The 15,397-nt window shown below is 43.1% G+C and overlaps 1 protein-coding gene across 1 annotated transcript in view; it reads left to right on the forward strand.

Moving 5' to 3' along the window:
• Positions 1–257: 257 nt before the first annotated feature.
• The window catches only part of LOC132791762 (tyrosine-protein kinase Dnt), a 32,130-nt gene continuing 16,990 nt past the window's right edge, over positions 258–15,397 (forward strand). The window contains 8 exon segments of the mRNA XM_060800814.1: positions 258–1,204; positions 7,763–8,763; positions 14,055–14,182; positions 14,258–14,495; positions 14,566–14,734; positions 14,808–14,940; positions 14,942–14,966; positions 15,052–15,194. Coding sequence (XP_060656797.1) covers positions 8,631–8,763; positions 14,055–14,182; positions 14,258–14,495; positions 14,566–14,734; positions 14,808–14,940; positions 14,942–14,966; positions 15,052–15,194 — 969 coding nt within the window. The 5' untranslated portion in view covers positions 258–1,204; positions 7,763–8,630.

Here is a 15,397-nt window from a genome sequence, read left to right on the forward strand (position 1 = left end):
ACCAGCAAACAATTGTCCTTTCTGCTGTTGCCACCAACCCGCTTCCGCTGTTGCCTGCCACATGTGGCAACCGGCATAATTCGACACACTCTGCGCATGTGCCCACAGAAGGAAAACCCGACAGCGGACAACGACTTCGTGTCCTGTGGTGACTGCTGTTCGTCATGGCATTCGGCTGAAGTCGGTTTTAGCTTTCGCCAGTATCGGACAGGTCCTTTTGGGCCAAGTCAGTTGCAAACAGCTTTCCGTTGGAGACAGTCGGTCGAGGAACGCGCGCGAAGGCGAAGCACAAGGCGAACCAAACTCGTGACGCGTCGGGAGACGAGAATCGTAAAGTGACGAATGCATATCCGTCCGTCCATAGCCACAAAAGTAGTTCCTGTTCCATAAGCATATATAAACGTACATATACATATATATAGCCATTACCATTACCATTACCGTAACCATAACCCCGGCCAGAGAAATCATTAATAAACGTAAGCGGTAAACTCGTTGAGTTCTCTGAACGGAACGTGCTCTCCTTTAGTCATCATCAGCAGTAGCCTCAACCTCTGCCGGCATCAGCATTATCCGCGTCTCTCGTTCTGGTCGCGGTTAACGCTCAGCGGTCGTCGGTCGATGGTCGACGGTTGACGCGCTGTTGACGCTGTGGTTCGTCGCGCGTGCTGTGACAACCAGCATAAGCGGCAAGGACATTCCCCAAGAGCCCAACCCAGTCAGTCGGTGAGGCAGCCAGGCATCCAGGCAGCCCTAAGAGCCATGTTGACAGGCTTAAATGGGGCTTTGAGCGCTTAAATTTCAAGGCGCTTTTCTCATTACACCCATTGTTGTGCCACCAAAATGATATATGACACCCGAGCGAAAATATATATATATATTTGTATGAAAGTGTCTACGAAAAGTGTGAATTCATTCTCAGCTGGCAACGAGTGAGCGAAGAGAGCAGGCAACCAAAAGGATTAACCTCGCCTCCAAATAAAGTGCTTACAGTCAAGAGTCTGTAAGAGTGTGCGTTCGTGTGTGCTTGTGTGTGCGTGTAAACTGGCCATAAGGCTGTGGCCAAGAGCTGTGTCGAATTGCCAATGAAAGGATTAAAAGCATAACATTTCATATCAGTTGACAGTCCAGCGAGCGTCCACAGCACGAAAGACGAAGGAACGAAGGCCGCCTGACAGCTCTTAAGCTGATTGCGTTTTGATAAGTAAGCATTTAATGTGTTTTGCTAAACACTTTTTTCAACACTCTCCATTCGATACACACACTCATACACACTCACTCCTAAATGGGACACACACTCGACACACACCAGCAAAGCGTCCTCTCTGCTGTCCGTGACTAGACGTTAGACGACAGTCAACACACGACCCACTGCAAAGTGAAACTAAATAAATATTTTCAGATTTCAGCTGGACCTCAATGTTGAGGCTACACCGAGCGAAAAGTCGAGCAAGCAGACAAGTTGACTTCGACTTTGGCCAACTTAAAAACAATTTGTGTTGAACTTTCTTTCAGTCATATGTTCAGCACACATTTTGTTCCAAGTGTTGTGTGTTGTTTGTCGAGTGTCTGACACTAATTGCAAATAGGGGACAGTTCAAAAGGCTTTCTGCCAACGCCCAAAAGTAGGCAATAAAAAGCAGTTGTCCCTTGTAATGAGATTTCGAAGCATGTCGATACAGTTGATGGGCTGAGCACATGAGCTAAATCGGATCACATTAACCAGCTCACACTTATCCCCATCCCAGGGTATCTTGAGTCGAGTCGCGTTCGTCTAGTTGCCTATTAGGCTTAAGCGAAAGTAAATGGCCGCAAAATCCGTTTAAATCAAATGTAGCAACAACAACAACAACTAGAGCAGCTCAAAGCACTTGAGTATGCCCAAAAGTTATGCAAATCTTGGACAGTTTCTGAATGGGCACCAACCTTCCATCACCTCCACCTCCCCATCTCTCCGCACATTTCCGCACGCTAACGCTTCAGACACGCCATGGTGAATGTTGATGGAATGCCTAAGTGCTTAGCATGCGGAGGCGCATACGAGGGGTGAAGGGGCATCGTTTGGAGGTACTGGGGACACGCTCTTGAGCTCATAAATGGGCAAGCATAAAGGACAACAATGGCCGGCCAAAGTGAAACTAAATGTTGCCCTAAAAAGTATGCTACACATTTTTCTTTTCGCTCCGCTAAGTGCACGCCTCCCGACAAAGCAGCACAGCAGAGGAGAATGGATGGAGGGGATGGAAAAAATGCATAGATTAGGCACGCTTTTAGCGCTTACTTACCAACACGATTTCGTCTCGATGTTTCAATTAGTTACCCCCAATAAAAAGAAAAGCGCCCAAAGAACGTATCCTTTGCCTTCTCCTTTTTTGCTTTGCACTTTATAGTTGCCAGCTTAGCATTGTTATGAATATGCCATTGTCTGGCGCTTTGGGTGAAAATATCATTTTAATAACCTGAAATGACAGTCATAATAAATCAATGATTATTGCCCCATTGTCCTCCTCATTGTGCTCAAGATTACCCAACTCACATTTCACGGCTTTAAAATGGGTCGTTGAATCGTCCTCGTCGTCGAGTAGCTCGACATTTTTATGGCATTCGACAGATAAAAGTTGCGGCCACTCGCTCGACTCCTCCTCGTTTGTGTATCCTAAGCTGCGATTCTGTCACTCTGTCTGGGTTATAACCATAAATTTAAGAGACAACAGAGAAGTGCACATTGTTTGAGTTATCGAAAAGTGTTCGCATAAAACATAATTGCGACTTGGTTTATGAAATGCGAAATGATTGCATTTGATGTCGTATTATAATGCGATTGAGAAATCACATCACAGATTTCTCTTGTGCATAATTGAATTAAATGTCGTCTCGCATTTATCCGAGATTTTGTCAGGCTCAAATAAATGCAGCAGCATGTTCATTGAAAATTTCACAAATTGTCAATTAGATTGCAGCAAATTAAGTGGCAGCCACAACGGCAACCAATCCCAATTGCAGCTCTAATTCCTGCCTCGTTCCCCCCTTGGAATATTTACTACACATGTGCGACGCATAAACGACAAATCGTACTCTTCTCTTCTCCCCCTTTTCTCTCTCCGCTTTATCAACATTATATATGCCTCCCTCGCTCTTTATTTGGCTTTCGTTGTGCTCTGCACAAATGAAACAAAATCGCAATAATGGCCTCCACTCGGCATCTGTCCCCTCCCCTCTTCGACTGGTCCCAAATGTAAATTAATTGCCTGTACAAATTAGCCTACAGGACGACGTCGAGCATTTCGGACATTAGGTTCAGCACAAAATGTTCATAGAAAATTGGGCTTTCAGTCTGCTGGCATATATGTATGTATATAGTAAATGCGCCTCTACCCAATTATCCCACACACTAAATAATTGCACCCAGTTGGTTTTAATCGATTGCCCAACTGCAATCTACGCTCACCAAGGGGTATTTCAATGAGTCTCGAGATCAGCCCCAGATTAGCAGCATGTTTTATTTGCCACCATCGAGAAAGAATATTATTGTTATGAACTTGTTTGTTGACACATTTAATGGCAACTACGAATGCGGTCAGAGAATGCAATTGCATTCCAATTAGTCAATTACTTTTTTGCTGAAATGTAAAAGGAATAAATCAATTTTATTTGTAAATTGCACTTTTCATCACTTTACTCTTAGAATTGTGGTAAAATATTTTCTTAAATTAAAACTTTAAGATGTTTGTAAATTAGATTAAATGGAAAACACAAAAATTGTCTTAAAAAAATTTGTTGCTTTAATTTAATAAATTATTCAGCTAAAGATGGAAAAATGATAAAAAAGTTTGTTTTATGAGAAACTTTTTGGCATTGTGGTTAAACTACATTTCTTGAATTATAATTTAAAATAAAGACTTGTTAGTACTTTTTTTGTCAAAATTGAATAAAGCAACTCAGCTAATATGAATATGTTTTTATAGAGATAAAGTTTGAAATTATGTTAAAATAGTTTCTTTAATGAGAAACTTTAACATTTTGTTGTTAAATAAGATTATATGAATATAGTGAGAAAGCTTTAAAATAAGCTAAACTAATTTTAAGAGTGAGAAAGCTTAAAATGATGCCAAATTAGTTTGTTCATAAAAAAGATTTCTTTGATGAAACTAAAACTTTCTTGGAAAATTTATTTTAAATTGACTAGAAAAGATAGCTAAGATTATCTGAATTTGTTTTTATGGAGACAAAGTTTCAATAGGTTTTATAATATTAGTAATATAAATATTTCATATAATATTGAAATACATTATTCATGCACTTTAGTTCAGCTCTTAAGATTGTGTGTCTATAAAAATAACTATTGAATTTATACTCTTGGCATCATATTTCGAAATATTTTTATCTTTCTCATATTCACAATAATGAAGTCAATTTTGAAGTAGAGCAGCAAAACTAATAGATGCAAAAACCAAATAAAGTCTGCAAAATGTAATAAATGGCAATTTTGCTAAAGGAATGAAATTAAAGTTTCCCAGACTGCAGCAAATAAAATTTGCAGTTTCCACTTGCAAAATTCATAAATTCTATTAAATAAACATCCTTTCCGTCTTAAGCCTTAAAACATTTCCATAACTTTGCAGCTCACCTGTGCTGCAATTTATAAAGTTCACAAATTTTCATTAAGTGTACTACACTCGATTTGTTTGACTTGGGAACGGGTATCTGTGAATAGCCCTGAGCCTAACCGGGCCATAGCAGGGCAGGTAAATAGATGCAAATGTCGCTCTTTATTTTTAATCAGCTATCAAAATGTAGAGCTGCAAATTTATCTGGACCACGCTGGGAGTGGTAAATATTTTCCACTTTTAGGCGCATTTTAATTTGCTGCTCAATTCTCTCTCACAGCATTTTTTGTTGTTGTTGGTGTTGCTCCGTTTGTTGTATTTTGTAAAATATTTACGCGAATTTAATGAAGTCGACACAGCGTATAGTTTGTTTGTTGTTTTGTAGTTTGTTGTTGGTTATTTTGTTGCTGTTTTGTTGTTTTGTTCTCTGACTCCTGGTGAATAGTTGAAATGTTGTTGCGGACAGAACAGACATTAAAGTTAATGAGGCAACTGTGGCAACTGTTTTTCACCGGGAGGCATGCAACCTATCTATAGAGTCAACTGTGCAACACGATAGCCAAATGGCCGAATGGTCAAACCGATGGAGGGGGACAATTTGGTGGCAAACTATTTGGCAAATGAGCAAAGTGCCAAAAGGCATTGAGTTCACTTTCAGAAATATGAAAATCTCGAATTACTTGAATAGATTTTTCCGTCGAAGAGGGGATCGCGGGGCAGCTTAATAACCACGGCGATGCTCGGCTCGTGTCCTCGTGTTTTATTTGTGCCACTAGCAGTAGCAAATTCTGTTGCCAGTTTATCATCAGCAACCGAGCCTTACCGCCCTCCCTTCCCTTGTGTTGTTCTTCATCCCCACACTCGGCAACTTGTCTGCAATTGAAGCAAAAGCAATGCCTCGCGGCTCTTGGCAACATGGCTGAGCAATTGGAAGAAGAAGCCTAGAAATGGGAAATGGGAAATGCGAAAATGGGTACTGGGAAAATGGGAGCAGCTCTGACTGGCATTTAAAGTCGTTGTTTTTGAGGGGATACACAGGGAAACAGAGAGAGAGAGAGGGGGAGAAGCGCTTAGTAAATAGCAGAAAGAGAGGGCGAGACTGTGCCCCCAAAGGCTCGATGGAAGGGATGGAGGACAGGCAATTGAAACAACAACGAGGCGGAAATAAAATATTAACTTTGCTCAACTCAACTCAAACTCACGATTCAATTAGAAACGAAAGCCATTTTATAATTGAAACGAGCCCGCCACGCCTTCAGGCATAGACGCAGCTCCCACAAGTGCGGAGAAGGGGTAGAAGGCAGGGTATAAATAGACGCAGCTCCACAAACAATAATGAACATCAATAAATATTGCCAGGCAAAAGAGGAGGTAGCGAAAAATGATGATGATAACAATAATGTGAAAGAAAAGTCGAGGGTAGGAGAAAGATGATTATTCATTAGAATTCGTTCGATTCGTGTAATTGAAAAGTTTTTCCTTTTCTTTTTGCTGCCGCTCAATTTGTCACTCTCGGCGAGGAAAGAGAGAAGACTTGTCTGTCTGACGGATGATGCGTGTGACAGAGCAGAAAATTTCACTGCAATGTGTCTTCAATTCATCCAATTGCCGAGTCCACTTCCCTTTTGCCCCGCCGCAAGCTGATTATGATTGAGTTGATGTCGTTAATGTGTTATCGATGACGGGACTGAGCGAAGGCTCCACTATCGAGCGATTGCTCCTCGAATGCCGCTGAGAATGCTTGCCACTTGCCACACGCCACACGCCACACGATTCGAAGACAGCTCAAGCAGCCAAGTCAAGGAGGGAGGTAAAACGTTGGCAAAACGAATCTATCTGACAGCCTGACTGCTTACCACGCTTCCTGTTCTCTGTTTGTCTGTCTGCTGCTCCATTTAAATCAGTTACATTGCTCGCAAAGTAAACACAAACACACCCACACACCCACAAGTGGAATACACACAGATACACACTCTGCACGTTGTCCTCATGTGCTTTTACATTTTGTTATTTGTCTTTTGAATTATTAATGAATTCGTTGAATGGCATCGGCTTCAGCTTCAGCTTCATCTTCAGCTACGACTTCAATGGAAGCTTTAGCTGATGTCCTGATGATCTGGCTCTTAATCAAGTGAGTCGACGCCAGGAGCAGAGTCTTCATCGCAGATAAGTTTAATTAAAAAGCCAGGCACATTCCTTAACCGGACCACAACGACAACAACTTGCATTGAAAGTTGAATTGCGTTGACCGCGCATTGCCAAACTTTAAATAGTTTTTCCCAGGCGGCGGGAAAAACTCTTCTGTTCTCATGCCAAAATGGCAACGGCAACAAAGTTTGCTGATTTCGATTTTTATTGTGGCCAGAAAAAAAATACATTTCGCTGCTATGGAGATGGAAGAAGCTAAAAAATAGAGTTGAATGCAGGAAAGCAAAGCAAGCAGGTGAAATTTGAAAGCGGTTTCTTGGCAACAATTTCATATTGGAGCCACTTGACTGCCACTCTTCTTCTTCTTCCTCCCAATGCCATTTCCATTTCCCTATCGACTCTTGACTTTCCACCTGCCGCTGTTTGGAATTCTATTCAGCTAGTTGCATGCAACATGAAGCAGCAACGCAGAGATGGGTGCAACCACTTGAACCACAAAGTCCACACAAAACATTTTTGCAAGCAAAAAGTTGTTCCTGTTTCTGTTTCTGATTCTGTTTTGAGTCAAAGTATTTGTTTGTCTCGTTGCCTGTTTGTTGGTTGTTCGTTCATTGCCAATGGCCACTGTACTGCATAATTTATGGCAGAGAAACATCCAAATATTAGCTCGAATTTATTAAAACATCAGACGAAACAACTCATGTTTGTCGAGAGGATGACGAGGGAGAAAAGTGCGAGCTCCAAAGCTGTTAATCTTTTTTCAACTTTGTAATTACTTTTGCATGCAGAAAAGTTTGCGAACTTGAAGAGAACATTTGGAAATTGTTTTCGCAACAAGAAATAAAGCCAAGCCACTCAACCACAGCACCACAATACCAAAGCACCACACACTCCCTCCAACCACACAATGTCACCAGCACACAGAATATAACATAGAGTATAGAGAGTAGAGAGTAGAGACTTCAGCATCTGTCCGAGACTCAACTAAATCACTTTCTATTCAACAGGACTCTTTAACGAGCGACGACACAAAAGGACAACGAGAGCAACCAGGACACGTGCTCAACACCAACAACAGGCACTGGCCACTGACCAGCGGGCAAAACGTTGCCAACGTGACGATCCACACAATCAGCAACACTTGGAGGAGGAGCAGCAACCAGTTGGTCAAACCAGCAGCAGACAGAAGAGTGAGAGGTAGAAGGGCGAGGAAGAGCCAATAAAAAAGCTAACGAAAATGCTGATGCCGCTTGCAGTCGACAGGCGAAACCAGCAGCAACAACAACAGCAACAGCAGCAACAAAAGCAACAGACGCAACCGCAACAAAAACAAAACTGGAAAAGTTGAATCCGTTGCCAGCAGCCAGAGGGAGAAGCAGAGTCTGCGACAAGAGCAAAGAGAGGCTGAAAAGTTCCAAATTTGGCAGACTGAATCCTCGTAGTGCTCCACGTCGTAGCGCTTTGTGGCCGTATCCGGATGCGGATGCGGAACTGTTAGCAGCAGTTGCCGTCCTCGTATTTCGAATTTCAGTTTTCGAATTTGATTTTAACGCTTCTTTGCGAGTCATCGCAGGACTCTGCCTGTTTGCCAACTATCAACAACCAACTGGCACTGGCAACCAAATCAAAGTTGTGCCCCAACGGAAGCAACTCCCCAGCACTCTATTCCCTCAACTCCACTCCACTCTTCTGCTCAACCAGAACGCCTCAATGATCACACATTGAAATTGGCTGCCATCAAGATTCAAATTCATTGAAATGAACAGCAGTTGCATCGGCGTCACATGCGCTGACAAGTTATTAAGAGCACGTCTGGCTGTAACCGCAATAAGCCTGTCCAGACTATAGACTACAAACCGAAGAGAGTTCCTCATTATGTCTGCTGTTTATAGTGTCTGCTGTCCCAGCATGTTGCTCCTCCTGATCCCACTGCTTGCCTGGCAGACGCCTTCGGTCAGCGGATATCTCAACATTTTCATCAGCCACCACGAGGTGATGAAACTGATGGGTAAGTGACTATTCCTCCCAATACAAACACAACATATTTCGATTCGAAAATAATCATTAGCACAGTTGGTAAAAGTTTCAAAAGGAGGCACGCCTCTGTCGAGTCTCCGCCCCATCGATATGATTAATAGTTGTATGGCAAAGTGCGACAGGACAAATTCATTGCTCCTCAGCAGGAAAAACAAACAGCTCAGCATAGAGGGGGAAACAGAGGGCAGGACATAGGCCACGTTCTAGTCATTAATAGTTCCAAAATAATTGTTGACCATGACGACAACAACAACCAAGAGAACAACGACAACAACGACCACAAAAGTTGCGCGAAAACACGACAAAACAAATCCACACACAAATCGATTTCCGGCTGAAGTCACCCTTGTCCCCCTCGCTCTCGTCCTTTCCTTGGCACCTTCGCCACCCTGTTGACAGCTGCAAGTAGCTGCTCCTGTCCCCTCTCCTCATTCCCTCCTATGGTTAACGACTTCACAGTCCGGTGGAACAGTTTGTTGTTTGTTTTCCTGTTTTTCCGTTTGTTGCTTCACGCGAGCGCTCATTATTGATGGCGCCAAGCATTCAAGTGCCTCCAGATCGACCTTGTGCCATTCTCATTCCCACTCCCATTCTTCTTCCCCATTCCAATTCCAATCTGAATCCCAAAGCCACCTCTTACAAAATAGTTATTGTAATAGGCATTCATTCGGCGTGCCAAGCCGGAATGACGTTGTGCCTCCTCTGCTTTAGCTCACATTGATTAATGGTGCTCGGCTCCAAAATACGATTCGAGCCTGTTTCAATTCCTATTCCCGTCTGCTCGTCACCCGCAGCTACTCCATCATTGGACCGTTAACTGAGCACAGCATTTTCCGGCACTTAATCGTAATTGAAGCAAAATGCTGCCATCTCATTATGCGAGCTTTGCGCAGTTACGAAAAGTAGTCATGGTTGAATCAGGGCACTTCAATTAGTTAACAGCATTAATATTAATCCACAACAAGTGCTTCACGAATCTGAGATTGATGAATGGGTCGCTAGTAATCGGAGCTGCGAATCCGTCTCGTTTCTCTCCTGGTTTTTTTTCTACTCTTAGTTAGAGCTCCTATCGATTTCACTTCGCTTTCTAGTCTGTTCAAGTGTACTCTACACAAGTTTGGTTATGCTTCAGTTCTAATCGGATTTCATTAGTACTTTATTTTGTGCTCTGCTTTACTATTACTTTTGCCTCTTTATGTTTTTTACCACCAGTTAAAGGTCCGGCCCCATTAAGTTTCCCAACCCCCTCGAGCGTTTTTCTAGCTTGAAATTTACAAGCAGCGTGAAATGTAACAAATTGACCCCGCCCTCATTTAAAATGCTTTGCTATTAGAGTGTCACACCCCTCTTCCGAACACTCAGAGATCCCCATACCTTCTCCCTCCCAACTATCCGTTTCACAGCTGTCCAGTTACCCTTTGGCTGTCCCCATTTCTTGTCGCTAATCCCACACAACATTGCTCGCTTGTAATTGCATGTGATTGACATAAGACCGTGTAATTAGTTTATATTTTCTCTTTAATGTCAACATTAAATATGATTTCAACGATTACCATTCCGCTTCCGATTTCTCTCCCTTCTCGGTTCGAACTTTCCTTAGAAGTGTGTCGCACACATTGTCGACTATTAAGTGACGACGACATTAAAATTAAACAACTTTTACGCTTTTTGTTCGCCAAATTGTACGCTATGCTTTCCATTTCGTTATCCTAGCAACCAGCAAATTTTCATCTTTGTGTTGCCAGCGACACCATCAGTCAAGGGCGGGTGTCTCCCATTTCCCATTTTCTATTTCCCATTTCCCAGGCAGCTGCCCCTTCAGGAAAACGTTGTGCAAGAGCGCGTAAAAATGCAATTTCAACAAGTTTCACTTTGATGTGCACATTTCTTGGCCTCACACTCACACTTTGCTTCCCCCCTTCAACCTCTCTTTGTGTCCCTTAAGAAATTCGACCCCCTTGCCATGCATAAGTTGGGCCACCTAGTGCCTGTAAGTGCTGGCAAATTTCCCTTTAAATTAAAACTAAATGCAAAAGAAATTGTTTTTAATGAATAGAAAATCAGTTCTAATAACTTAGGTGTACTGTATTTGGGGCATACACGACTGCCAGATACCCAGTATATAAGACAAATTGTTATATTTATTTAAACGAGAAAGTGAGTTGACGTACAAAAAAGTATGTTAAATTAGAAACCAATTAACATTTGATAACTAAAGTGTAGTAGCAGAAATTCAATATAATATAACTTAGAATACTCAGATATATCATTTAAAATAAAAATCAAATTTTATGTATATGGTATTTCCACTTATTATAGCATTTTCTTTGCATATTCCTTTTATGAAAGATGTACCTCATCATTCACTGACTTTTTCCTTTTAAGTACCAACTATAATTTAATCTGTACTCTTTTGCATTCTTCTTCTTCGTTTTTCCATTTACCAGAACAGCTTGCTAGGGCATTTTTAAACTAGGCCAATTAAATGCCGCACTCGACTTTAATTCGCTTTGCAATCAGTGTGAGGCACAAAAGCCCAACTTCGTTGCGACACAGCACAGAAAAAAGTAACGAGAGATAGTGCTGTCTATATGGCGCTGTCTATGATAATTTCAGGGAATGCACGTTGCACTCCCACTAATGGCACTAATTATCCTTTTAATCTTTTACGCAAATTATGTGCCGGCATTGTCAAAAGCAGAAAACTGACACCTCTACCCATGCTAGACACCAACACACAGACACAGAGACACAGAGTCAGAGACAGGGTCTTATCCAGCTAAGTCCCTGGAACCCCGACACCGACAGAGAGACGGTGAGCGTGTCTTATAGAGCTTCGCAACACAGACCAAGTCTTATCCAGCTAAACTCTTGCCCCCCTCCAACAGTTCAGTGATTGTGGTTGCAGTGGCACGTAGTCGTATGTGTGGCATTGAGACAATTGCAGGTAGTGGTAATTATGGAGCTACGCAGGCAACAGGGAGTTAACTCAACTCGCCCTTTCTCTCTCTCTCTCTCTCTATCTGTTTCTCCCTTATAAACGCGATGCAAACTTTTGCAAGGCGACGGTAAAGTTGCCACTTGGTGGCGATATTAAAGATATGATAGACAGCCAAAGTTTGACAAAGCAAAAGCAGAAGTAAAAGCACTCGCATAACCAGGTTGAGTGTTCCTGCAACGTGCGGCGTACGTTAAAGGCTCTTCAAGCAATTGCTTTAAGCTTGCCAAAGTGCCCAATCGAAAAGTCTCTCTGCAAGTATCTCTCTCTCTCTCTCTCTTTGAGAGTGTGCTGCACATCCGCTTCGAATCAAAACTGAATTAATTAAACCTGTCACAAGTGCATGCCTCTTCCCTTTCCCATTTACATTGCCTTTTCCATACCTGTTTCCTATTTCCTTTTCGTGCGCGTGGCACCTTTGGACAGGACCAGCAGTAGTCGAGTGCTGTTTAGGGTTGAGTGACATTGTCCTTTTAGTGGGTTTGTGCATATTTAATGCGACACACTTTGAGGTTGTGTTTGTGTTTTTAACATCCAGCACTTAAAAAGCACGAGGCTCTTTCAAGTGTGACAAAATGTGAGTCGCTGTCTTATATTCTTTATTAGCATTTTGTACCCTTATCTGTGTCTATATTTCGTAACTTTTATATTAATAAAAGTATTTCACTTGGTTTTCGCTTTGCAAAAAATGACCTGTATTTTAAACCATAATTTCACATTTTGCTGTACAGAATAAAAGATTTTTTTCATTTGTTAATTTGCGAGAGGTTAAATTTTATTACGCAATAAAATTTTTTGTGCAGCATTATTTTATTCATATTTCTTTGTAGTTTGTATAATTTTTTTGAACAATGAAAATACAGCCTTTCAGAGTAGAATACTTTTTTAATAGTATTTATTAAATTATAACTGTAATCTTTACAGTAGATTTTTTTAAAATAATATAGACTGTTGCCTTCAATATTTGCTCTGCTTTGAGCACATATGAAGCTGGCTGCCAGTTGCAGCCTTCAACACATTGTGCGCCATCATGGAGTGCTGTCGTGCAGTTTGTCAGCGGAAAACGGAAACGAAAGTAGCGCACATTGAGAGCAACTTGAAAGGCTGGCTGAACTCAGCGGGGTGCATAACAATTTCGGATTCAAAAACAAAATGAAAACGGCATAGAAAGAAGCAAAGAAGTGGAAGATGATGGAGAAGAGGTGGAGGGAATGGAGGAGGCAGGGATAAAAGCCAAGGAAAATGCTTTTTCTTGTTCTGTAATTGGATTTGAAATTGTTTTAAGAATCGAGCGAACGCTTTCTTTGCAATCTTAAATGCACGCATACGCGTTTCGCTTCGGCCGGAAATACAACATTCAACATCCGGTGCAGACAAGAGACAGCAGCTGAATGAATCTAAAGGGTCTAGGTCTAGGACTGCGCTGGGATTGTGTCTTCTTTTCGTAGTAGTAGTAAAGTTGAAGAGAGTAAACAGCATTTGCGACTTTCAATGCAAAGCGAGGCGAAGACAAACGTTGAGGCGGCTTAGCCTGATCCCGGGGAGTAAATGATGCAACATAAAGCACCAGACTAGGAATAAACTAAGGGCGAGTCAAGACGCTGGGTAATGTAAATGCGAATTCGACAGAGTGTGCGAGGGGAAGCAGTTGGTGAGACAACAATGAAAGCGGATGAAGAAATTTAATTTCACGTCTTTTTAACTCGAACAGCTTCTTGATGGGTGCTCCAAGGGAGCGACGGAGGGATGTTTTGGCCTGGGTTAGCTGAACAGGATTATAATGCGCCCATAGCTAGTTAGAGTTATGATAATGTTGATGATGATGACGTCTAACATGATGATGATGTTGTAGTCTCGCCCTTAATCGAGTTAGACTACACTTGACACCTTTTAATATTCGGTTGCGGCCCATTGAAGAGCAAGAGCGAAAGCCAATTGACGCCACCTGCCACCTGCAGATGGATTGGAATTCCATTATTATTGTGACTTGGGTTTTGTTTACCGAACTCTGCTGTCCTCCTCATTCCCCGTTAGACGAGAAAATCAATTTCCGCTGAAAGGTGGAAAAGTGAAAAGTGGAGCGTTGAAATAGTTGGCTGGGGAAAAGTAAACAGAAAATGCACAAGTTTGCGCAGCAGTGGAAAATCCTCAGCACAGTGTTGAGGTTTGAGGGCTACAAAAGCAAATTGTGGCATAAACTTTCCCTTTGCCCTATCTTCACGTCAAGCTCATCCCTCACATCGTTTGCTTTCCTTTTTTCGCAGGACTGGAGGCGGATTTGTTCTACGTGCACGAGGGAGCCATTAACACATATGCAATGCACTTCACAGTCCCCGTGCCCGCTGATGTTCACGAACTCGAGTTCTCCTGGCAAAGTCTCATTGCCTACCCGGTAAGTTGCGTCCACCCACCTCCCCACCTCAACCCTTTGCAATCACATCAAATTTGATTTGCACTCCATTAACAGTTGCGCTACACCATCAGCATTGAGTACGCCAACGACCAGGATGCATTGGGAACGCCCACGCTCAGCATACCCCACAAGGGTCTGGTGCCTCAGGAGATCGAATCGTTTCTGGTCTATCTGCCCTGCACGGGCAATGCCAGTCTCCAGCTGCCCGTCAACGTAAACATGGTGGTGCAAGGACCACCGCGCTTCAACGATACCCGTCTCCACTTCAAGCGCACCAAGATCTGCGCCAAGGGTAAGCATCTCCCTTCTGACTGTCAGGCAGAGTCAGGTTATCTCATAATTGTCGTGCTGACATTTTGCAGGCATTTCGCCGGAGCCCAACCAGTCGCCAGCCCCGGCCCATGCTCCCTCCCAGGGTCCCGCGCTGATGAGCGCCGCCGCCTGTGCCCTGGGCCTGGTGTTGGCCGTGGGTCTTGTGGCCAGCATGATGTATGTGCGGGCACGTAAACAGTTGCGTCAGGACTCGTTGCAGTAAGTCCAGTTGATTGGGCCAGCAATTCAATTATCCGGCTGCTCATTACACTCCACACTTGTCCACTTTCAGCACCAGCTTCACCACCGCCGGCTATGGTAGCCATCAAAATGTGTTCATTCGCCTTGATCCACTCGGACGACCTCCGAGTGCCACCGGCTCCTATGCCACCATTGCCAGCCTCAACAAATACCCAGCGGATACCAAAAAAGTCCTGCAGCATTTTCGATCGTAAGTCAATGGCATCTATGTGTCTAACAAAAAACACACAAGCAACGTCAACTCTCTCTCTCTCTCTTTGCCTGGTTCTTTGCAGGATTCCGTAGCTCGCCAACGCCCACGCCGTATGCAACAGCCTTGCTGCCAATGGGGGACCAGGCTAGCGAGACCATTTACTCGAAACCCGAGTCGGTGTGTCCCTCGAGAATATCCTACTACGCCTCCTCGCAGCTGACCCAGGTGAGTCTCAACTACAATCTCAATCTGATGCTGTGGCCACTCGATGGCACCCCAGGGGTTGATTTGGGCCACAGCAATAGCAACAGCAACAGCAAAAGCAACAGCAGCCCCTCAGGTAAATCAAAGCCTTTGATATGTTGCGACACGTGCCGTGTGCCGTGTGGCATGTGCCATGTGCCATGTGGCAGGCTACAAATGGAAAT

This window comes from Drosophila nasuta, chromosome 3 (assembly GCF_023558535.2).
Source record: "Drosophila nasuta strain 15112-1781.00 chromosome 3, ASM2355853v1, whole genome shotgun sequence".
Taxonomy (NCBI): domain Eukaryota; kingdom Metazoa; phylum Arthropoda; class Insecta; order Diptera; family Drosophilidae; genus Drosophila; species Drosophila nasuta.